Source organism: Mustela nivalis (assembly GCF_964662115.1).
Source record: "Mustela nivalis genome assembly, chromosome: 2".
Taxonomy (NCBI): domain Eukaryota; kingdom Metazoa; phylum Chordata; class Mammalia; order Carnivora; family Mustelidae; genus Mustela; species Mustela nivalis.
In genome coordinates, this window is record NC_139021.1 from 130,694,842 (window position 1) to 130,719,555 (window position 24,714).

General features: G+C 43.8%; 1 protein-coding gene across 3 annotated transcripts in view; it reads left to right on the plus strand.

Annotated features, from left to right (window-relative positions):
* Positions 1-10,261: 10,261 nt before the first annotated feature.
* Positions 10,262-24,714, plus strand: part of TET1 (tet methylcytosine dioxygenase 1) — a 147,173-nt gene continuing 132,720 nt past the window's right edge. For 2 of the 3 annotated variants that reach the window (XM_082714540.1, XM_082714541.1), the window contains exons 1-2: positions 10,262-10,547; positions 19,190-21,216. In XM_082714540.1, the coding sequence (XP_082570666.1) occupies positions 19,312-21,216 (1,905 nt within the window). In that variant the 5' untranslated portion in view covers positions 10,262-10,547; positions 19,190-19,311. Of the gene's footprint in view, positions 10,548-18,422; positions 18,565-19,189; positions 21,217-24,714 lie in introns of all 3 variants that reach the window. The other variant, XM_082714539.1, reaches the window with a different exon arrangement.

Genomic DNA, 24,714 nt, shown 5'->3' on the forward strand with positions numbered 1-24,714 from the left:
AAAAAAGAAAAGAAAAGAAAAGAAAAACAAAACTAGTTTCAATTGTGCAAACATAGAATTGTTGGATGGCAGCCATAGAGTTTAAATCAGACCTCAGAGAGGTATTTAACAACAAAAAACACTTTTCTAAGTTTTAGTTATTTATTTTAGAGAGAAAGAGAGAGGGTGTATGTGCAGGGGTGGGGAGGGGCAGAGGGACAGGGAGAGAATCTTCAAACCAACTCCCCTCTGAGCCCAGAGTCCTACTGGACTGGATCTCATGACCCATGAGATCATGACCCAAGATGAAACCAAAAGTCAGACGCTTGACCTACTGAGTCACCCAGGTGCCCCCCCCCCCAAATTTCTTCAGCTGTTTCCTGTCTGCTATGAGCCAGGTCTCGAGCTAAGCACTAGGGATATAAAAAGGAAAGATAAGCCCCTTGAGGGGCTTACAGTTTGGTGGCATGTGTGAGAGGTGTTATGCCAGAGATGTGGAAATGTAGCAGACGCCATGTGGAGGGAGCCGGGACACTCCCTATTCTGCCTGGGTCGCTTCCTAGGCTTCACAGACAAGGAGCTGTGCGAGCTGAGTTTTGAGGGATGAGGAAAAGTTTGCCAGATCGATGAGAATAAGAGTAGTATAGAGGAAGGAGAGGCAGAACAGGAGGAAAGACATTCCAGGCAGACCTGTATCTGTTTCAACTTTTCCATCCCTTCTATTCACAAAGCCAGAGAAAATATGTTTGTTAGGAGAGACTCACCAGGTAGTTAAGATCTCTCTGAATGAATTCTCAGCGGGGAGGAAGACAATGTCCGGAAATAATTCAGGCAATTGCTTTAGAGTGCCTAATAGGGGCTCCTGGGTGGCTCAGTTGGTTGAGCATCTGCTCAGGTCATGATCACAGGGTCCTGGGATCCACACATTGGGCTCCCTGCTCTGCTGGGAGCTGTCTTCTTCTTCTTTCTGCCCCCTCCTCCCTGCTCAGGTTCTCTCTCTCTCTCCCTCTCTTAATTAAGTAAATAAAAAAATGAATTCTTTTTTTTTAAAGATTTTATTTATTTATTTGACAGAGAGAAATCACAAGTAGATGGAGAGGCAAGCAGAGAGAGAGAGAGAGGGAAGCAGGCTCCCTGCCGAGCAGAGAGCCCGATGCGGGACTCGATCCCAGGACGCTGAGATCATGACCTGAGCCGAAGGCAGCCAAGCCGTTCAACCCACTGAGCCACCCAGGTGCCCCAAAAATTAATTCTTATAAAAGAAAAAAAGTGCCTAATAGTTGGAGGTCACTACATGTGACATAGAGAAACATCAGCATGGAGCAGGGTCCAGAATGTTTCAGGTAAGAATGAATGGAAAACAGATCAGGAACATCGCCCCTGGTTTCCAGGGTGAGAGATAATGGGCTGGAGTTACAAAGCAAAATATTCTGGGCTATGTTCAGCTTTGGAAGTCTTCTGCTGGACCAGGAGTCCTCAAGCCCTTGTAGTGCCGAGAGAACTCTGAAGAAGAGAGAGAAGATGCTGATGGCTTTTGGCTGGACATGTAAGATAAGAACTAGGAAGGCCTACACGTGCCACAGAATTCCAGGACGGAGGTATGTCCTGGAAAGTAAGGGGGTGGGTGGCGGGGGGGAGCATGAAGGTGTGCTGGGAATGTGACCTCTGGAGAGTGGGTCAGTAGGCTTCGGGATAAATAGATTTTATAGGGACAAGAAACAGCAAGAAATAGAACTTGTCATGGAGAGAATTTGGACGGAAGGGCAAGATCAGACAAAGGGGTGACCTGGGCGTGCCAAACACAAAGACCTCTAGAATGCAGGGAAGATGGAGCATTGGAGAAACGACGGAAGAGGGACGCCTGGGTGGCTCAGTTGGTTAAGCAGCTGCCTTTGACTCAGGTCATGATCCCAGTGTCCTGGGATCGAGTCCCACATCGGGCTCCTTGCTTGGCAGGGAGCCTGCTTCTCCCTCTGCCTCTGCCTCTGCCTGCCTCTCTGTCTGCCTATGCTCGCTCGCTCTCTCTCCCTCTATCCCTGACAAATAAATAAATAAATAAAATCTTTTTTTTTTTTTAAAGATTTTATTTATTTATTTGACAGAGAGAGATCACAGGTAGGCAGAGAGGCTGGCAGAGAGAGAGAGAGAGAGAAGCAGGCTCCCCTCTGAGCAGAGAGCCTGATGTGGGACTCGATCCCAGGACCCTGAGATCATGACCGGAGCCGAAGGCAGCGGCTTAACCCCCTGAGCCACCCAGGCGCCCCATAAATAAATAAAATCTTAAAAAAAAAAAAAGAAAAACGACGGAAGATGCGAGAAAGAAGGGCCGTTAAAATAGTAAAAGCAGCTTAAATAAAATAGCACGGACACTATGGGCTCCAGGGCAAAAGTGACAGAGCAGCCATATAACAGGGAAGACACTTTAGCGAAGGAAGGAAATAGTACTGCTGAGGAAGGGTGGGAAAGGTAAGTAAGAAATCTATTGCTTGGGGGCGCCTGGGTGGCTCAGTGGGTTAAGCCTCTGCCTTCCGCTCAGGTCATGATCTCAGGGTCCTGGGATAGAGCCCTGTGAAGGGCTTCCTGCTCCGTGCGGAGCCTGCTTCTCCCTTTCCCTCTGCTGTTCCTCCGGCTTGTGCTCTCTCGTGCTCTCTGTCAAATAAATAAACAAAATCTAAAAAAGAGAGAGAGAGAGAGAGAAAGAAATTTATTGCTTAAGGGCCCCACTTGACAGTTTGGGCTATGGGCAGCTTTAATAGTGAGGGAAATGAAGGCTTAGAACAGGTCCCATGGCAGAAAGAGGCTAAAAATCTCCCCAGACAGGGAGTACTAAGGAGCAATAAAGACTTCAGGCAGATTTAGATCTTGAGATTTTGAAGCTGGCTAAGGCTCTAAGAGATTTCTGCTGCTTGCAAGCAGGAGAGGAAATGGATGATGGGAATCTAGAGATCAAGTGAGGATGCTTCCTGGTTGAGTGGGAGACGTTATGAGAACAACTGAAGTAGTGGATTGAAAAGGTTACCAGTGAATTCGCTGGACAAGGCATAAAAAGGAGAAAATGGCCTAATCTTGTCATTAGAAGTAGGGAAGTAGCTTGCACCAGAACAAGCTCACTTTGACCACAGATAGTTCTCCATTGGAAGTTTGGTTCTTTTGGAAGTTGTCTGTAATATAAAAGAGCCTGTTTCATCATCATAACCAGAATATGTCTTCATGCTTTACAATTACTGTGAAGACATGCCAATCCTACTTTCTTTCAAAACAATTCTGGCAATATCAGTTTTTTTTTTTTTTTTTTCAGTTTTTTTCCCCTTCAGAATACTAATTTGATTTCCTTCCTTCCACCTTCTGCACTGAAATGTGTTTTGGTTTGTATCCACCATGTGTTGTCCGGACCCTGTGCATTCTTGACAATCTTTGAATTCAATTTAGAAACTTGAGTAAGAAAGGGCTTTAGGTCTGCGTCTGCCATTAAATGGACCAATAAATGCCGTGAATTCCTACAGACTTGCTCAGTGCAAATCCTCTGGTAATTCCCTTGAATCTTTTCTGCTCTAAGTTTTCTTGCTCTCTTGAACTCCTGGTGGAATTGACAGCATAGGTGTTTTTCAATTTTTTTTTTTTTTAAGATTTAGTTATTTGAGAAAGAGAGAGAGCACAAGTGAGCAAGTGAGCATGGACAAAGAGAGGGGGAGGAAGAAAGAATCATCTCTCTACTGAGCACAGAGCCTAGTGCAGTGTATCCCAGGACTCTGACATCAGGACCTGAACCAAAATCCAGAGTTGACAGCTTAACTGACTGAGCCACCCAGGCAGGACAAGAGAATAGATCTTTCTCAAAGCTAAGCTATTGGGAGCGTGGTTGGACCAGTGGATTAAGCAACTGCCTTCGAGGGAGATCATGATCCTGGACTTCCGGAATCAAGTCCTGTATGGGGGTCCCTGCTTGGTGGGGAGTCTGCTTCTCCCTCTGACCCTCTTCTTTGTGTGTCTCTCTTTCTCATTCTCTATCAAATAAATAAATAAAATCTTAAAAAAAAAAAAGTAAGCTATTATAGCTTGTGGAGCCTCCCCTGTTATCTCCTAGTATCATGCAAATTGTGCTGTTCCAGATCACCACGGAGCAATTAACTCTCTCCCACCCACTATTATATCATCTACCTGTCTATCCATCCACCCCTGATCTAATACAGAATACTTAGTCTGTCTTCCTTAGTCCTGCCATTTACTCTACTAGGAATGTATAAGGTGTCCTCACCAAAACTAGTACAGTGTTGCCAACTTTTATTTTATTTTGTATTTTAACTCCTCTGTAGTTAACAATGTTATATTAGCTTTAGGTGTACAAGGTAGTGATTCAACAATTCTATACTTTACTCCGTGCTCATTCCGTGCTCATTATGATGAGTTTACTCTTCAGTCCTCGTCATGTCTTTCACCCATCCCCCCACCCCTCTGGTAGCCATCAGTTTGTTTTCTGTAGTTAAGAGTCTGTTTCTTGGTTTCTCTCTCTCTCTCTCTTTTTTTTTTTTTTAAAGATTTTATTTATTTATTTGACAGAGAGAGATCACAGGTAGGTAGAGAGACTGGCAGAGAGAGAGAGAGAGCGGGAAGCAGGCTCCCTGCTGAGCAGAGAGCCAGATGTGGGACTCGATCCCAGGACCCTGAGATCATGACCTGAGCCGAAGGCAGAGGCTTAACCCACTGAGCCACCCAGGCGCCCCATTTTTATTTTTTTAACTTTTGCTCATTTATATTGTTCCTTAAATTCCACATGTGAGTGAAATCTTATGGTGTTTGTCTTTCTCTGACTGACTTATTTCACTTAGCATAATACTCTCTAGATCCATCCATATTGCAAATGGCGAGATTCCATTCTTTATTATGGCTGAGTAATATTCCTGTGTGTGTGTGTGTGTATGTGTGTGTGATCTTCTTTATCTATTTTTTTAATTTTTAAAAATATTTTGTTTATTTTTATTTTGTGTTTTTTTTAAATTTGGTAAAGATTTTATTTACTTATTTATTTACAGAGAGAGAGATCACAAGTAGGCAGAGAGGCAGGCAGAAGAGGAGGCAGAGGGGGAGGGGGAAACAGGCCCTCTGCTGAGCAGGGAGCCCAATGCAGGGCTTCATCCCAGGACCCTGAGATAATGACCTGAGCCGAAGGCAGAGGTTTAACCCACTGTGCCATCCAGGTGCCTCATGATTTTATTTATTTATTTGAGAGAGAGAGAGAGTACAAATGAGCACGGAGAGTGGCAGCGGGAAAGGGAGAAGCACATTCCCCACTGAGCAGGGAGCCCTGAGGCAGGGCTCCTCCCAGGACCCTGGGATCATGCATGACCTGAGCTAAAGGCAGACACTTAATCAACTGAGCCACCCAAGCACCCCTTCTTTACTCATTCTTCTATTAATGGACACTTAGACTGTTTCCATAATTTGCCTATTGTAAATAATGAAATAAGAAAGGGTACATGTATCTTTACAAATTAGTATTTTCATATTCTTTGGGTAAATATTCAGTAGTAGAAATAAATTCTATTTTTAATTTTTTGAGAAAACTCTAGTATGGAAGAAACTCCATACTCTTTCTCTCAGTGGCTGCCCAAGTTTGCATTCTCACCAACAGTGCAAGAGAGTTCCTTTTACTCTGTATCCTTGCCAAAACTTGTTTCTTGTGTTTTTTTATTGTAGCCATTCTGACAGATGTGAGATGATATCTCATTGTGGTTTTGATTTGCATTTCCCTAATGATGACTGATGTTGAACATGTTTTCATGTGTCTATTGGCTATCTGTGCATCTTCTTCAGAGAAATGCGTATTCATGTCTTTTGCCCATATTTTTACTATTTTTTTTTTTGATGTTGAGTTATATCAGTTCCTTATATATTTTGGATCTTAACCCTTTGTTGTATATATCATTTGCAAATATCCTCTCCCAGTTAGTAGGTCGTCTTTTAGTTTAGTTGATTTTTTTTTTAAGATTTTATTTATTTACTTGAGAGAGAGACAGTGAGAGAGAGCATGAACGAGGAGAAGGTCAGAGAGAGAAGCAGACTCCCCATGGAGCTGGGAGCCCGATGCAGGACTCGATCCCGGGACTCCAGGATCATGACCTGAGCCGAAGGCAGTCGTCCAACAAACTGAGCGACCCAGGCGTCCCTTAGTTGATTTTTTTTTAATTTTTTTAAAATATTTTATTTATTTATTTGACAGAGAGAAATCACAAGTAGATGGAGAGGCAGGCAGAGAGAGAGAGGTAAGCAGGCTCCCTGCTGAGCAGAGAGCCCGAAGCGGGACTCGATCCCAGGACCCTGAGATCATGACCTGAGCCAAAGGCAGCGGCTTAACCCACTGAGCCACCCAGGCGCCCCCTTAGTTGATTTTTTTAAAAAATTATTTTTATTTTTATTTATTCATTTTTTAGTAGGCTTCTGGTCCCATGTGGGACTTGAACTCCCAACTCTGAGTTCATGAGTCACCTGCTTTACCATGAGCCAGCCTGGCACCCCAGAAGCTTTTTATTTTGATGTAGTCCCAATAATTTATTTTTGCTTTTATTTTCCTTGCCTCAGAAGACATATCCAACAAAGGATTGCTATAGCTGATGTCAGATGCTCTCTGATGTCTGTGCTCTCTTCTAGGATTTTTATGGTTTCAGGTCCCACATTTAAGTCCTTAATTCACTTTGAGTTTATTTTTGTGTGTGGTGTAAGAAAATGGTCCAGTTTCATTCTTTTGCATGTTGCTATTCAGTTTTCCCAGCACCATTTGCTGAAGAGACAATATTGCCAAATTTAAAAATTTTTGCCAATTGAGATTATATTCTTTAGGAAAGAAACTGTGTATGGGTGTATGTGTGTGTGTATGTGTTTCAGGAGAATATATATATTTTTTTTCCTGGAGCACTGCCTAAGGTAAATTAGTATGCAAATAAGATGAAGTTAGTTATATTTCACTTTCTTTTCTTCTTCTTAGGTAGACACTTTACGTTATTGACTAGTTCCTCATGAAAACTTCAGCCTTTTAGTTTCTGTTATAAGTATCAGTACTCTATCCTTTTTTTTTTTTTTCTTCTTTCTAAGATATATGATTTGTTTTTTTTAAAGATTTTGTTTAGAGGCACCTAGGTGGCTCAGTGGGTTAAGCTTCTGCCTTAGGCTCAGGTCATGATCTCAGCCCCGTCTAGGGCTCTCTGTTCAGCAGGGAGCCTGCTTCCTCCTCTCTCTCCCTCTGCCTGCCTCTCTGCCTACTTGTGATCTCTGTCTGTAAATAAATAAAATCTTATTATTATTTTTTTTTAGTGGGGGCTCCTGTGTGGCTCAATCGTTAAGTGTCTGCCTTGGGCTCAGGTCATAATCCCAGGGTCCTGGATCAAGCCCCGTGTCAGGCTCCCTGCTTAATGGGAAGCCTACTTCTCCTTCTCCCACTACCCCTGCTTGTGTTCCCCTCTCTCGCTGTGTCTCTCTCTGTGAAATAAAATCTTAAAAAAAACACCTTTATTTATTTGATGTTTAACCACCGAAGACACCCAGGCACCCCCAGACCCTTTTTCTGATAGGTTCAGATGGGCCTGATGATGTTTGGTGAGATGTTTAAGACTCAGATACCAAAGTGAGTATAAATGTCATGTACATGTGGAGGTGTCTGAACGGCTGTCTGACTCTTGATCTCAGCTCAGGTCTTAATCTCATGATCGTGAGTTCAAGCCCTGTGTTGGGTTAAAAAAATATATATAATGACTATTATCTCCATGCTGATGACTCTCAAATTTGTTTTTCCAAATGAAACCTGTTTTCCAAATTCAAAAATGTCCCAGAGTTGGCCAATGGGAGGGCTCTATACTTTTTTGGGATGTATTAATTTCCAGTACTATACTGTTGTGAAACGCAGTGAAATTGTTGTGTAACCACAAACACAATTTCACCTACAAGGCCTTTGCACTTGCTTTTTCTTACACATAAAATCTCCAGCTCCCTCCCTTATCTTTTTCAGATCTACTCAATGGGCTCATTGCTGTATTTTTTTTTTTAAGATTTTATTTATTTGATACAGAGAGATCACAAGTAGGCAGAGAGGCAGGCAGAGAGGCAGGCAGAGAGAGAGAGAGGAGGAAGCAGGCTTCCTGCCCAGCAGAGAGCCCGATGTGGGACTCGATCCCAGGACCCTGAGATCATATCCGGAGCCGAAGACAGAGGCTTATCCCACTGAGCCACCCAGGCGCCCTCGTTGCTGTATTTAAAACTGCAGCTTTCAGGGCACCTGGGTGGCTCAGTTGGTTAAGTGTCTGCTTTCAGCTCAGATCATGATCCAAGGGTGCTGGGATCCGAGTACCTCATCTGGCTCTCCTCATCGGGAAGTCTTTTTTCTCCTTCTCCCTCTGCCTCTCTTCTCTCTCTCCCGACTCTCTCTCTCAAATAAATAAATAAAATCTTTAAAATTGCAACTTTCCACAGAACTCCCTGTCCCCTTCCCTATTTTTCTCCTCTTCCCTCTAACCATCACCATCTGACACACTATATGGATTCCACTTCTTTGCCTTCTTTATTTTGTTCCCACCCCCACTCCATGATGGAATGCAAGCTCCACAAGGGCAGAGGTTTCATTCTGCTACTGCTGTTTTCCCAGAGTTTAGAACTGTGCCTGGCACATAGGTATGGATTCAACTAACATTTATGGAATGAAGAGAATGAGTGTTACCATAGACTTTTAAAAAAAAAAATCATAGATATTTAAAAAAAAGATTTTATTTATTTATTTGTCAAAGAAAGAGAGCACAAGCAGGGGTAGCAGCAGGCAGGGGGCGAAGCAGGTTTCCACTGAGCAAGGAGGCCAATGCTGGACTTGATCCCAGGATCCTGGGATCATAACTTGAGCCCAAGGTAGACGCTTAACCAAGGAGCCAACCAGGTGCCCCTGTTCTTTGTTTTTAATGTTCTTTCTTTTTTGTTTCTTATGGAGATCAAGTTATGAGTCAAGCTCTCCCAACATTCTTTTCATCTAGGTCCTAGGTTGTTTCTGACATGTATTAATAATTAGGCTTGTGGAAACATTGAGAAAAGTCCATTACTGAAGATAAGATTTATTTCAAAGGCCACGTGTTTTTACTGTCTCCAGCTAAGGTATTTATCTGACTGTAGCTCTGAAAACACTGTAGAGCAGTCATTAGTTTGTTCTGCTTGCCACCCAGGATTCAGGTTCCTCCTGTTTAAGAGGTAAATTTTATTCATCTCTGTGTACCTATATCCTAGCTCAAGAATAAATTTGAATGAATCAGTCTGAGAGAGGTTGAAAGTTTAGGAATCTTTCTCAAAGGAACAATCTGGTTATGCTTATTAAATCAAGTATACCAAAGAATAAAAATTAGGTGGAGAATGGGGGTAGAACGGTGTTGAAAGTAATGATAGGGTAAGTCTTTCTCTGCAGCTGAAGTTTTGGCGTGGGAGGAATGATTGTTCCATGAACACCATTTTCATTGTCACTGTGAGCCCACGAAAGACCTGGATTCCCTTGTCTGTGTCATGACTGACCTCTGGAAGAAGCAATAGCCATCCAACATTTAGGGAGAAATTCCAATGTACTCCTCAGTCTTTTTAAAAAAATTTATTTATTTATTTGACAGAGAGAGAGAGAGAGAAATCACAAGTAGGCAGAGCAGCAGTCAGAGAGAGAGGGGTAAGCCCGCTGCCTGCTGAGCAGAGAGCCCAAAGTGATCACCCACTGAGCAACCCAGGCTCCCCAAGCACCACTTAGTCTTAATTTGGATAATGTACCTGGTTATTCCTTCCAATGCTGATAACTTACTTCTTCTGGAGCCTTCATTGTTTCATCCATGAAGTGAATATGACCATCCTCAATGTACAAGGGCCAAATGGCTAACGAAAATGTAATGATGAACTTTTCAGACATCAAGTGTAGAGTCAAGGGAACACAGCTCTCTTCGGGCCTCTCTTTGATGTTGAGGGCAGTTTACCATCATCCGCCCCCCAGATATGGCTCAGTTGTGTCATCCCTGATCAGGCATTCCCTTGATCTATCCATAAACATTCAATTTAGAAACCCTAAAATTTGTCTCTCAGCCCAAGGGCCCCTTGGAAAAAAAAAGATAATGACAAGAAAAAATTGACACCTCTCTTCCAGTCCAAAATTTCCTTTTGACCTTAAAGGGGGGGGGGGGGAGGGGGGTATTATGAGAGAGGAGGGCCAAGGGGAGGGCTAAGGGTCGAGAGGGGAGTCCAGCTCCAGTTTGGGGAAATCCAGCTCGCATTTTGACTGTAGCTCAGTGGTGCAGGGTCCAGCAAAGGCAGAGCCCCTGCTTCACTCCCTGAGGTCTGTCCTGGGGAGACACTGCTGCTCCGGGGGGCTGACCTGGCGGGGAGTGGCAGCGCAGTCCGCTCCCGCACCGCTTTGTGCGCGCAGCCGCCGGTCCCCCGGCTCCCGGGTCTGCCCCCTGGGACAACCCCCTGCCCCGCCCCAGTCATGCAACTCTACCTGCCTCTCGCCCGTGGACCTTTGGGAAGCTGCCGCCCACCCCAGGGGCTCGGGCCCTGACCCTGCCAGGCAGCCGGTAGGTGTCCGCCCTGGGCCCGCTCGAACTCCTCGCGCCCGCGGGGGCCCTGGGCTCCCAAGTTGTGGGGACCCGCGCGAGTTGGAAAGTTTGCCCGAGGGCTGGTGCGGGCTTGGAGCCGGGGGCACGCGTGCTACCCTCCGAGCCTGAGCCGGCCAGTGGTGAGCTGGGGCCGGGGCAGAGGGCAGGGGTGCGGGGACCCTCAGGCCGAGGCCGGAAGGGGGTGCGAGGGGCGGTACTCGGCTGGAGCTGGAATGAGGGCCAGAGCTAGGGCGTCCGCGGCTCCTCCGGGTCCGCAGGGGTGGGCCCACTCCCCGCGGAGACCCCCTGCCCTGAGCCGCTGGGGGAGCTTTTGTTGCGGGTGGTAAACAATGCCCCCGGCCGGAGGACTGGACCGCCTGTCCCCGAGGCCCAGCTGCGGCGCGGGATTGGGGGAGTGTGGGGGGGGGGAGCGGGGCCCGGGACTCCTTGGGCTCGGACCTCAGGCGCCGCTGCAGCTGGGCTGGGGGAGGGCAAGTGTACCTTCGGGGATCCCTGAAGGTGCCGGCGACCCCTGCGCCGCTTAGGAGACTTGGAAGTCCCGCGCCTCAAGATTAGAGGAGTTAGGGCAAGTTGCGGGTGGGGAACCCGTCCTGTCGGTTCCAAGCGCATCCCCCCAAACAGATTTTCTCCCTCCCCCACGCTCGTGTCGGGTAAAGGTTCGTTGGGAAACATTTGGCACTTCCCTCCCTGAGCATTTCGGGGAGGGGACTCCAAGGATGAAACTTTAGAGTGGAGGTAGCAGGGGAGTCTGACCCGAGGTGACCCGGAGTTACACCGGTCGGGGAGGAAGGGAGTAGGGGATAGAATTGGTGTTCTGTCAAAATGGCTTTTTGAAACTCCTTCGGAGCGCCACCAGGTCGCCGAGCGCGCTGGCGTTGCCGTCGCGTCAGTCGCACTGGCGGGATCCAGGAGCGGGGAGGTGCGCGGAGCCGGGGGCCGTGGAGCCGGGGAGGGGCCGGGTTCCGGCCGGAGCCTGCTGCCTGGGCCGCCAGCCCTTCACGTGTCGGGGAGGGAAGGGGCTAGATCTCTCTCCCGCTCCCTCGCTCTTCTCCTCCTCCCTCCACCCAGACCCCCAACTGATCGAGCTTCTGGAAGGGCTGTTTGCAGTCCACACAGTTCCACAAAAAGTGGTCAGGAAGTTGCCGACCGTCCTCAGTAGGCTTTCCACATGAATGGGGAACCCAAACTGCGCATATCGGACCCAATAAAATGAATGCATTGCCAAGAAAACAAACATTGCTTGCACTGGGAGTGTTTCCCCCGCCCCCATCTCGTCCTCTTCCCAAATTAACCGTTTTGCCTCGGTCACTCGTTTGCCACTCCTCCCCGGTTCCAGTCTCCAGTACCATATGAGCTGCCCAGTACATGGTAATGGACAGTTTATGAAGAAATAAAGTGTAAGTGCTTCGAGACGAGAAGCGAGTGGAAGATAAGGTGCACAGTCTAGGGTCCGCGGGGTGCGCTGCGCGCCGCACCGGGATGGGTTGAAGGGAGGCGCTGCAGGGCAGCAGCCTCAAGTCGGCCCTGAACCCAGAAGTGCCCACTTGCCTTTCTCCCCCCTCCCAACAATATTTAATAAAATAAATTTAGTGAGGTAAAGACGATGGCTTCCTTAGGCCTCAGGATGCCAAACACACGTAGGTATGTATGTAGGCATGTAGGCAAATATATCTATATTTGCTTGTTAACCAGTTAGGGCAAGAGTAATTGAGCGCATATCAGGAATTTATGACGACAGTTAAACAAGGGTGGTACACGCAGGTAGTTGCCTAGATAAGGAAATGTTTGGACGTTAGTCGGTATAGTTTCCAAGAACTGAAAGACTTGCATACTGTGATTTTGGGTGTGTTTTCTGATTTTAATCAGTTTTAGGTTGCCTTGCCTTCCCTTCCCTCCCCAATTAAGAGATCCAAAATAGGTTGGTTGCTAGCCTCTGACAGTGTTTAAAGTCATGCTATGAAATCAGCTAAGCTTCAGAATCAAGATATAGGGGAGTTATTGGCACATAATGTCCCTTTTTCTCTGCAAAGATGAGTAGCGGGAACTTCCAACTCTTCAACCACCGCTTACCATTTTAATGAGAGTTAACTGTCGAACTCAGCTCTGGTTTTCCAGAATTGATAGGTCGGAGGTTTGAATCAGACATGGTTCTGCCCTTTGTTTCTCTTCCCTCTCCAATCTTCTTTATCTGGTTTGTCCATCCCCTCCCCCACTCTCTTTGCATCTATCCTTCTTTCCTCGCACACTTAAATTTCTTCCCCCCCCCCCTAGGTCTTTTACCTTTAGTCTTCAGCATTTTGATCCCAGTTATCTTTTTTATATTCTACCTTTATTACCATAAATCTCTTCCTCTTGTCTTTTGCTTCCCCTCTCCCCTTTAAAGAGACTTTTTTCTTCTTTAGGCTTTTTACTATTCCCCCTGTATTTTATGTTTTTCTTGTTTTTGGAAGAGTCATGCTATCTCCATTTTAACTTCTCCCTTCCCTTTTCTGTGGCCCTCTTAGGCCTTTTTTTTTCTTGCTCTCTGCAGGGCAGCGGGGGTATTTTACATATGGAAGGAGCCTTTGACTAAATCTGCTAGTATTCTAGTGAGTTTCCTTGAACAGCCTTTCCTTGCGCGGAGGGCTCTCACACTTCCTGTGGTAGAAGACTAGGAACTGCAAGCAGCCCGCCCGCCTCGTCTTCCTTTAGATGTAGAACTTAGTTGCTGGACGAAGCTAAGCCGGGTGGTGCCTTTTAAAAGAAATGTTGAACATCTTTCTCTCAGTCAAGTGCAATAGGCTTTAAATTCTAAGACGCCGAATGGAGTGACTGTGAAATCAGAGCCACTTTTGCCTCTAGCCCTACGATGAAAATACTCACCACTCTTTTTGGCCACCGCTGGTAGTGGTAAGGGTTGCAATATATTTTTAAATTGACATGCAGGCTGTATGGTTCCATCATTTCAGCCACTTCCTGCCCAGGGGACTTTGGGAGATCCAGGAGGAGGAGGGATGTAGGTGGGAGAGGATTTTCTGACGTGGTGCTGTCAACATGGTCTTTTACAGAAAACTGATACAGTTTAGTAAGTCAGCTTTTTATTTTTTAAGCAAGGGAATTACTTCCATAATTACAGAAAAGGCCGTCTGTAGGGAAAAGTTGAATACTTAGTAAGCTCAAATAATAGTGATGAAAATACCTGAACCCATTGTTGACCAATCTGGTTAGGTAGGTTTATGTTACTTGTGAATAATTAGCAGATCCTTACCCTGGGATGTTTGTCATATTCACCCTGGGGCCTGCTCCTGCCGCTTCTGTCCTCTGTCTTTTAGTTTATATTCTCTACTTTAGGCTGGCATCATGTCTTTCCTGTTTCAAATTATATGTTGACCTCTTATCTCCTGGCTTAAGATGTTTGGATCTCATATGCTCTAGTCCCCTATATCTCAAGGACATCTTAGGAAAAAGCATTTTTATTTTTGTGCCCTCTGGTGAAAAGACTTGCTAACTAATGTTTTGCATCCCATAGTGGTTGGGGTTTTTTGTTTGTTTCATTTTGTTTTCTCTTCTTCTAAGAAGCCACAGGATCATATCAATGAACTGCAAATAATTAGGGCCTATGGTATCTGTTTAATAACAGGAACACTATTTTCTTATTTTTCTGCTCTGATAATATTATCCTGCGGCTATCTCTCTATACCACTCAGACTCTTGGATATATTCTAGAGTAGAATAAAATTGATTTTGAGAAATATTATAATGTCAGTATTCATCAGAGATGAAAATGGGAAAAAAAAGAAATGAAAACTGGAAGTAGAATTAATTTTCAATTGTAAATATCTTTTTGTATGACTTAAGTACTCTATAATAAACAAAAGCACCCAAAAAGAGGAAATGGAGTCTCTAATAACGTTTACAGATTAATAAGGAAAATAAATACCAGGAGGTCTGTGGGGATAATTCCATATTTAAGTATGGACCCGTTAAAAGAATGGACTACATTGTTTTTTTTTTTCCCCCACAAATTTAAAAAAAAAAGCAAAAAAAAAAAAAAAAAGTAGTATGCTGCCTCTCCCAGAGTTCAGCCCTGGGGATAACTTAGTTTATCACAAAAGAAGGTCACATTTCATCAGTGGAGCCAAGGGTGATAAAATTAGGATCTTGTGGGAGCCCTTATTTTGTTTCTGATTGTCTGTTTCTTTGGCTGGGTGGTACCCAGTGGTTTCTCCCCTGCAGTTGGGTTTTTCAGGGGTCATTGGCCTCTTTCACGATCTCATAAAAAGGCTGTTACCATTTAAAGAGGCCACATCTTCCCAATCCATGTTGCTCATACCTTTTCCATTTCCTTGGCAGGCTCTTTTTCAGGAGATAAGGTTTGAATGGTAAACATTATCTTAATTACAAGCCTGAATTTCTAAAGCACTTTAATTTAAAAATATAAAAGAATATATGGGACCGAGATCAATTTATAAACTACTTTCAAAAGCAGATCCCATGACACCTTCTGGCATATCCAGATTACTTGCCTACATATGTGAATTTTAATTTTCGTGGCTGATGGCAATACCGAGATTATATGCTCCTAATAATTTTTTAGCAATGTAATCTTGATTCAAGAGATAAAGCGAGCTTATACTGATCTTGTTGAATTTCTGAAGAATGGAAAGGATTGCTTTTTGCTATCTGAAAAAAACATCCTTATAAAGACTGCTTACTTTCTGGAGATTAGAACTGGAATGTCTTTTGTTTTCTAAAAATACTGGTACAAAAAGCAGTGGTCTTTGGAGAAAATATCCTACAGTTTTTCACAGCCAAAAAGTTAGTGCAAGCCAAAATTTTTTTTTCTTTTTTTAAGAAAAAGGGGAAAGGAGTGAACTTAGATGCCAAGAACTCAAGTGAAGTATTGTCGGGTCTAGTGTTTGTATTTAGTACAGATTTATCAGACTTATTTTTCTTGTGGTTAATGTTATCACTAATGTCTATTTAAAAAGTCTGTCTTAAAGGCACAATACTTTGACTTTCAGTGTTGTGCTCTGGGATCTTTTATTATATAGTACCTGGCTTACAATGTGTTAAGTGATAACAGAAACAAAAGAACTGGATCTTGTTTTGCAGAATATAGCAGACTGTGGGTTAAAGTGCCTCTAATAATGATAACCATCCTTTAGCTTGTTTTCTCTTATTATTTTGTGTGTGTGTGTGTGTGTGTGTGTGTGTTTTAACATTTTATGTATTTATTTGACAGAGAGAGATCACAAGCAGGCAGAGAGGCAGGCAGAGAGAGAGGAGGAAGCAGGTTCCCCGCTGAGCAGAGAGCCCAATGCGGGACTCAATCCCAGGACCCTGAGATCATGACCTGAGCCAAAGGCAGAGGCTTAACCCACTGAGCCATCCAGGCGCCAGCTTTTTTGTGTTTTCGAAGTATAAGCAGCCTTTTATTTTTTTTTAGCTCCCATTTATTATTAAACATCTATCATATGCCAGCCCTATGCTAAGTGTTTACACAGGTCATCTCATTTTATTCTCATGGTAACCCAGTGAGGTTCAGTACTATTATGCTTCCTATTCTGTTATACATAAAAAAACTGAAGGATAGAGAGACTGAGGAATATATCAGAATCCTATGAGTAGTAATGTTTCTGAGCTGGAAACTGAACCCTGCCTATTTCCGAAGTCCTTCTTACCTTACGTTCCCCCCGTGTCTCCTCAACCTCAGATACCACTAGGAAGCCACCAGGCTTTCCCTGTAGGAGCCCAGTGATACCTCAAAACAACCTTGTTTTGATGTAGAAACTTTGACTCAGTTAAATAGGTTCAGGGAGGACATAGCTGGTGATCACAAATTCAAACTCAGAGCTTTCTGATGGACACATCTCTAGCTACTAAACCAACCAGTGCATCCCAGGATTACCTGGATCAAATTAGTACAACAAAAACAAACACACAATTGGAAAATGCTAGAGGGCTGACAAATTTTTACTTCCTCAAGTAATAACAGTATAAAATAAACCTATCGCTACCATTTCACAAAAGAAAGGACTTTTATTTTTATTTATTTTTTTAAAATATTTTATTTATTTATTTGAGAGGGATTTATTGAGAGAGATCACAAGCAGGCAGAGAGGCAGGCAGAGAGAGAGGAGGAAGCAGGCTCCCCGCTGAGCAGAGAGCCGGATGTGGGACTCCATCCCAGGACTCCGAGCTCATGACCTGAGCCGAAGGCAGCGGCTTAACTAGCTGAGCTACCCAGGCGCCCCAGGACTTTTATTTTTAAAAGAAAGGGCATTTTTTAAAAGGTTTTATGTATTTATTTATTATTTTAAAACATTTATTTGAGAGAGAGCGTGTGCGCACAAGAGAGAGAGCCAGCACGAACGGGGGCAGGGGCAGAGGCAGAGGCAGAGGTAGAGGAAGAAGCCAACTCCCCCGCTGAGTGTGGTGTCCTGGCAGGCCAGCTCCCGTGGGGATGGGGGTGGGGGACAGGGGGCAGGCCTTCATCCTAGAACCCTGGATCATGACCTGAGCTGAAATCAGAGACTTAACTGACTGAGCCATCCGTGCGCCCCTATTTATTTGAGAGAGAGCAAGTGAGCCTGAGTGCGAATGGGGGGAGGGGCAGAGGGAGAAGAGTGAGAGAATCCCAATCAGACTCTCCCTCAACTTGGAGCCAGTCGTGGGGCTCCATCCCCTGATCTAAGATCTTGGCCCAAGATGACCCCAGTGGAAACCAAGAGTGTGGGTTGCTCAACAGACTAAGCCATCCAGTAACCCCAAGAAGAGTTGTTTAAAATGAATAAATTCAACTTTATGAAAAACATGAAACTGTCTGTTTTTTTCTGATTTTGTCACAGACTGTTGCTCACTTGGTTGCAGACTAGTTTTTTGGTAACTATCCTGTACCATGCTTACAAATCCAACAACTTGTCAACTGTTAAAGAATCCTTACTCATGGTAAAACTCTTGATTCTGTGATCTTTAGGGAGTATATTGATACATCTTGTATGGTGAGCTTTATTCTTTTTTTTTTTTTTAAACATTTTATTTATGTATTTGACAGACAGAAATCACAAGTAGGCAGAGAGGCAGGCAGAGAGAGAGGGGGAAGCAGGCTCCCCGCAGAGCAGAGAGCCCGATGTGGAGCATGATCCCAGGACCCTGGAAATCATGACCTGAGCCTAACGCAGAGGCTTTAACCCACTGAGCCACCGGGCGCCCCTGGTGAGCTTTATTCTTGTTCATAGTTTGGTTTTATTCTGCGTTAGGGTAAGCAGTCTGAGGAGACCAAAGACAATTATGATGGCTCTTAGTCCCCTTTCTTTCTTTCTTTTCCTTTTTTTTTTTTTTTTTTTTAAATTTGACAGAGAGAGAGAGGGCACAAGCAAGCAGAGAGGCAGGCAGAGAGACCGTGGGAAGCAGGCTCCCCAATGAGCAGAGAACCTGATGCAGGGCTCGATCCCAGGACCCTGAGATGGTGACCTGAGCCGAAGGCAGAGGCTTAACCCACTGAGCCACTCAGGTGCCCCTTAGTCCCCTTTCTTTTTTTTTTTTTTTTTAAAGATTTTGTTTATTTATCAGAGAGAGAGGGGGAGAGAGTGAGCACAGGCAGGCAGAGGCAGAGGGAGAAGCAGGCTCCCTGCTGAGCAAGGAGCCCGATGTGGGACTCCATCCCAGGACGCTGGGATCATGACCTGCGCCGAAGGCAGCTGCTTAACCAACTGAGCCACCCAGACGTCCCTAGTCCCCTTTCATTTTCTTCCTTTTTCTTGCTTACCTTCCAAATAATAGTTGCTTGCCTAGTATGATTTACGGTTCTAATGATCTCATTTTCTCTTTATTTCCAATTTCCTTGCCTAGGCATTCATCATGAGACTTTTGAGACCCTTGGTAGAAGGGATTTTAGAACCAGCAGTCTTTGGATTAACTCGGGTGAAAGAGAAAAGAGGGACATCATTTCTGGGTGTGGGCAGTGCCCACCACAGTGCCTTCCTTATACATAGTAGGTACTCAACAGATAATTGTTGGACCCGTGAGTCTTTTTTGTAACCTAATCTGTCAATACTAACTCCTCAGATTTTATGCTCTTTTTGTGTGCATGTATAAAGCTCAGAATTTGTAGACTGTCCATTGGAATGTGGAATTAATATTATTGGATCTCCAAATAGAGTTTCTTGGATTATAATAAGGCTCTTCTTCTTATGGTTTTACCAGTTTTACTGCCCAACACATGACATCTCTGCCTATGTGGTGATGTGCTGAGCAAAGAGATTAAGAGATAATTTTTTTCAGGACCCAAAATTGTAAAGTTTGGGATTTAATCTTTCAACTACATGTAACTACAACAGTTGTGGTTTCTAATACAGAATAACCCCCTTGCTTACCCTGTGCATGGAACTTCATCAACTAAGTCAGTTGTCACAGTAATTAAAGGGGCTTTATTTGTGAATCCAGGGTTTAAAGGATGCTTTGGTATCTTTTGTGTTTATATTTTCTTTTGCAGTAAACCTTCTCAGTGCCCTAATTTTGATTAATAATTGTTAGTAGATATTATATTTCAAATGGGAGAATACATAGGAAGAAGACTCACTCCTGTTTTTTTTTTGTTGTTGTTGTTGTTATTTCAGATCAAAATCTTGTGCCAGTGAGCTCAGCCATGTTGTGTCCAGATTCTCCTCAGAAGTGAGACTTTCCAAAGGACCAATGACTCTGTTCCCTGTGCCCTTTCATTTTTTCCTACTCTGTAGCTATGTCTCGATCGCGCCATGCAAGGCCTTCCAGATTAGTCAGGAGGGAAGATCTAAACAGAAAGAAAAGCAGCCAACTTAAGAAGCCATCTAAGGCAACCAACAAAAATGTGGCATCAGTCAAGACTGTGAGCCCTGGAAAATTAAAGCAGTTAATTCAAGAAAGAGATGTTAAGAAAAAAATAGAGTCCAAACCACCTATGCCAGTCAGAAGCCTTCTGACAAGGGCTGGAGCAGCACGAATGAATTTGGATAGGACCGAGGTTCTTTTTCAGAACCCAGAATCCTTAACTTGCAATGGGTTTACAATGGCTCTCCGAAGCACCTCTCTTAGTAGACGACTCTCCCAACCTCCAGTGATCATAGCCAAACCCAAGAAAGTTCCACCTCCGAAGAATTTAGAAAAGCAACATGAATGTGATTATAATGTAGTTACTGACATGGGAGTAAAACACTCAGAAAATGATCCTGTTTCAACGCAAGTCCCCCTAATTGCTTCTGATATAGAGAATCTAATTGGTGTACAAAATGCATCTTTATTTAAAGGTGAGAGCCAAGAGACAACCCAGTCTTGGTCCCAGAGGGTGGAGGGTTCCAAAGTAAATGTCTCCACTCAGAGTGATCCTGTAGTAGAGATTGTTTCTGGGTCATCAGAAGAGACACGTGGTGGTGAAGTACTATGCTCTAAAGAGACTTTGAATGATATCAACGATTCCCCTAGAATGTTCGCTCAGGACACTCTGTGTGCTCCTTTGCTCCAAAGAGCAGCCCTCAAGGTTACTTACAAAGGAAACTCCAGCATTCAGTTAGAAGATTTGGGTTCACGAGTAGAATCTCTTAAGCTGTCTGATTCTTACCTGGATCCCATCAAAAGTGAACGTGATTGCTACCCCACCTCAAGCTTTAATAAGGTTGTACCTGAATTGGACCTTAGAAACTGTTTGTCCATTGGTGGGTCCATATATCCTACCTCATTAATAAAACTCCTCTTGGCGAGCTCAGAACAAGAAACCCTTGGTGCTAAACCGGATCATCAAGAGGTACTCAAAGCTACCCCAGATCAACCAGAAATTCTTAATACCACCCCTGTCATAGGACAGGCTTTTAGTGCTGTCCCACGTCAATGGGAAGTTCCTGGTGCTAACAAAATTCATGGAGAGGCTCTGGATGAGACCCCAGACCCACCAGAGATGCCTGGTGCTATTCCAGTCCAAGGAGAGGTCTTTGGTGCTATCCTAGACCAACAAATCCTTGGAATGGGTGGTGGTACTGCCTCTGACCCACCTATCTTTCTTCCTGCTCCTCTAAACCCAATTGCTACCTATAATGCTCTCCCAGAATGGCCTGAGCCCCAGAGCACTGTTTCATATGGGCTTGAGGTCCAGGGCGCTGTGCAGATTTTGCCCTTGGGCTCTGGTCACACTCCTCAGGCATCATCAAACTCAGAGATAAGTTCAGTACCTCCAATAATGACTATTAGCAATATAGAAAATGAGAAGCAGGTTCATATAAGCTTTTTGCCAGCTGACACTCAGGGGGTCCCGTTAGCCCCTGAGCCAGGACTCTTCCATGCTTCCCAGGGCATTACCCAACCCTCCCAGGCTGGTCCCAGCCCATTGGAAGGTGGGAGCTCCCAGATCAGCATGACCAGTGTGGCTGACACCAATACCACAGTGGTGTCCAGGCCAGTGTCACTCGCCAGTACCTCTTCTCCTTCATATACAACTTTGCTACCTACTTTGGAAAAGAAGAAACGAAAGCGGTGTGGGGTCTGTGAGCCCTGCCAGCAGAAGACCAATTGTGGTGAATGTACTTACTGCAAGAACAGAAAGAACAGCCATCAGATCTGTAAGAAAAGGAAATGTGAGGAGCTGAAAAAGAAACCATCCATCATTGTGCCTTTGGAGGTGAGTAAATCCCCACAGGCTGGAAGATGCCTGTGGGGCTCCGTAGAGTGATCTGTGCAGACTAGGTGATTTAGTATTATGTCCTTTGCCTTTGGTAACATTTTTTTTTTAAGATTTTATTTATTTATTTGACAGAGATCACAAGTAGGCAGAGACCCAGGCAGAGAGAGAGAGGGGGAAGCAGGCTCCCTGCTGAGCAGAGAGCCCTATGCAGGGCGGGATCCCAGGACCCTGGGATCATGACCTGAGCCGAAGGCAGAGGCTCTAACCACTGAGCCACCCAGGTGCCCCTTTTGGTAACATTTTATATTATCTCTAAGGATTTGTGGTTCTACCCAATGTTTGTCTTGTCCAGTGAGCAATACCTTAGCTTATTTTTAGAATTTGTCTCAGAAAACTAGAACTAGTTTTTCCATTATGGGATTTGATGGAGACAGGGAAATGACATGAAATGTGGTTTTGCAAAGATTTCTTCTATGCCTTATTTTGCTTAGTTGTGTGTCTTTTATGGAAGTTGCAGATTTATCTTAAATTTAAATTAAGAGTGGAACAAATTAATTAACTTCCTTGCAGCTTGAGGAACCAGTGGAATTAAACTTCTACTCTTTTGAAAGAATAAAACTGTTCTGTATCCTTCATTTGGAAACTTTGCCTTTGAAGGTATAACAATAACAAAGCTTTCATCTTAACTTTTGGCAGATGATTTCCTCCTGATTCACATCTCCCATGTGGTTGTTAGGATTATCAGAAGTTCAAAATGGTTTGTAAACTCCAAAGTGATACATTGGTTCTCGTTATTACAGTTTATGAGCCTAAGGTACTGAAAATATTGGTTGGCTTAGACTTTAAAGGATTTTATGGAACTTGGTTAATACTTGATTTTCAGACCTTTAAAACACATGCCAACTATGGTGTTAATGATTTTTAGATCACTCATTTGAAGTTATGCTTATTTTGTGTCTGCTATAAATACAGGTATAGTAGAATAGGTTAATTTAAAAGTATTGTGAACTTAAACGTAGTCATTCTTTTCTATTTCACTCTTAAATTATCTGTCCCTAAATGCTGACTTTCTACTGGACCCTTTGCAAATAAGGTCGGACATTTAACTGATCATGTATTAATGGACATTTGAGGTATTTCTAAAATATTCTGTCATTATAAACCTTACTGCAATGGATAAATTTTATTCAAGTCACTTCACATGTGTGGGAGTGGCCAGCAAATGGTTTACAAACATACATCTAAACCACTAGCAGCAATATCTTACAGTTCATGTTTGTAGCATTGCCATATGGCATCAAGGCTGCAAGTACTCACTTGATCTCTAATAGGTATAGTCCAGTTTGTTTTCTTTTTTCTAAACCTGCTCCTCTTTTTGCATTATGTATTTGACTTAACGACTGACCATCTACATGGTCACCCAAAATGGAAAATTCAGTCATCTTTGAGGCCTTCCTCTCACTTTTCTAGATTTCTTGCTCTATGAGATCGGAGTACTCCTACCTTTCCATTTTCTTGGCTACTTCTGTAGTTAATGCCTTTGTCTTTTATTGGGACAATTTTAGTGCTCTCTCTATTATCAGCAAGTATTTACTGCACTTCTACTCCAGGTTGTGCACTGGGGATATAGTCGTGAGTGTCCCAGCTAAAAGAGAAGTCAGGATGCTGAACCTCTTAAGTGCAGTTCAAGTTTTCTTTCTAAAACCCTGATGATTCTCCTACTTAAATACATTTAGTGCTCTACTCTGTGTGATGTATCTCACTCAAAACAAAACAAAACAGAAATAGAGAAGAGCTCTTTGTGCCTTCCAAGTATAGATGAAGCCTAACTTCTTCTTCTTCTTCTTCTTTTTTTTTTTAAGAGAGACAGCCAGAGGGAGAAAGATGAGAGAGGGTGAGGGAAGGTAGAGGGAGAGGGAGAGAGAGAATCTCAAGCAGACTCTCCGCTGAGCACGAAGCCCGATGTGGGGCTTGAGATCCCATGACCCTGAGATCATGATTTGAGCCAAAATCAAGAATGAGATACCGGAGCACCTGGGTTGCTTAGTTGGTTGAGCGGCTGCCTTCTGCTTAGGTTGTAATCCCGGAGTCCTGGGATCGAGTCCTGCATCCGGCTCCCAAGTCCATGGAGAGTCTGCTTCTCCCTCTGACCTTCTCCCCTCTCATGCTCTCTCTCTGTCAAATAATAAATAAAATATTAAACAAACAAACAAACCTGTGAGATACTTAACCCGCTGAGCCACCCAGGTGCCCTCCAAAAGATTTACTTTTATCACTTACAAAGCTGATTCTGAAGAATGTATTTGGTTGTCCTTATACTGAACCCTGGCCCCAGATAGACCTAAAGTTCATGGAGAGGCATAGGAGAATACAACGAACACTTCTCTGAGGGAAGTTCGTTCTGAGAGACCAAAGAATAGTTGTATACCCTTGTTACTGGTTTCTTTGCTTAATATTTATGAATAATATTGTTTATTCGTTTTTATTGCATTATGGTCTTTCCTTGTATGTTTATACCACAATACATTAATCCATTCTGTTTTTTTTTAATTTTTAAAAGATTTTATTTATCCATATATCAAAGAGAGAGAGAGAGAGAGAGAGAGAGAGAGAGAGCCCATAATCAGGGAGAATGGCAGACAGAGGGAGAAGCGGGCTTGCTGCTGAGCAAGGAGCCTGATGCAGGACTTGATCTCAGGACCTTGAGATCATGACCTGAGCCAAAGGCAGACACTTACCTGACTGAGTCACCCAGGCGTCTCCAATCCATTCTACTGTTAGTGTGCACATTGTCATAAATGTCTTTTGGTGAATATATGTGTGCATTCTAGTGAATAGATTTCTGGGAGTGGAATTGCTGGGTCACAGAATACAAATGTGTAGCTTTCATGGATATTATTCAACAACTGTGGTTGTTCATGTTAAGATTCTTCATCAGTATGTATGAGAGTTTCACTAGCTCCACATCCTTGTCCACACTTGGTATTTTCTGTCTTGTTTTACTTGAATCGTTTTGTTGGGTGTGTAGCGGCATCACTACATTGGACTCATTGAGCTACTTTGCTTCTTAGTTCATTTAGATATTGTTTTTGTCTATTTTTAAATGTGTTTTTTTGCCTTTTCATTATTGCTTTATAAGAGTTCATTATATTTTATTGATACAAATTCTTTGTTGAATATATGATTGTGTAGATCTTTACATAAGCTGTGACAACTTTTCACTCACTTTATCCTGCCTTTTTTTTTTTTAAATATTTATTTATTTATTTATTTGACAGGCAGAGATCACAAGTAGGCAGAGAGGCAGGCGGGAGGAGGGGGAAGCAGGATCCCCACTGAGCAGAGAGCCCAATGTGGGACTCCATCCCAGGATCCTGGGATCATGACCCAAGCCCAGGGCAAAGGCTTTAACCCACTGAGCCACCCAGGCGCCCTTATCCTGCTTTTTAATGAATAGAAGATTTTAACTTTAATGTTCAGTTTATCAATGCTTTC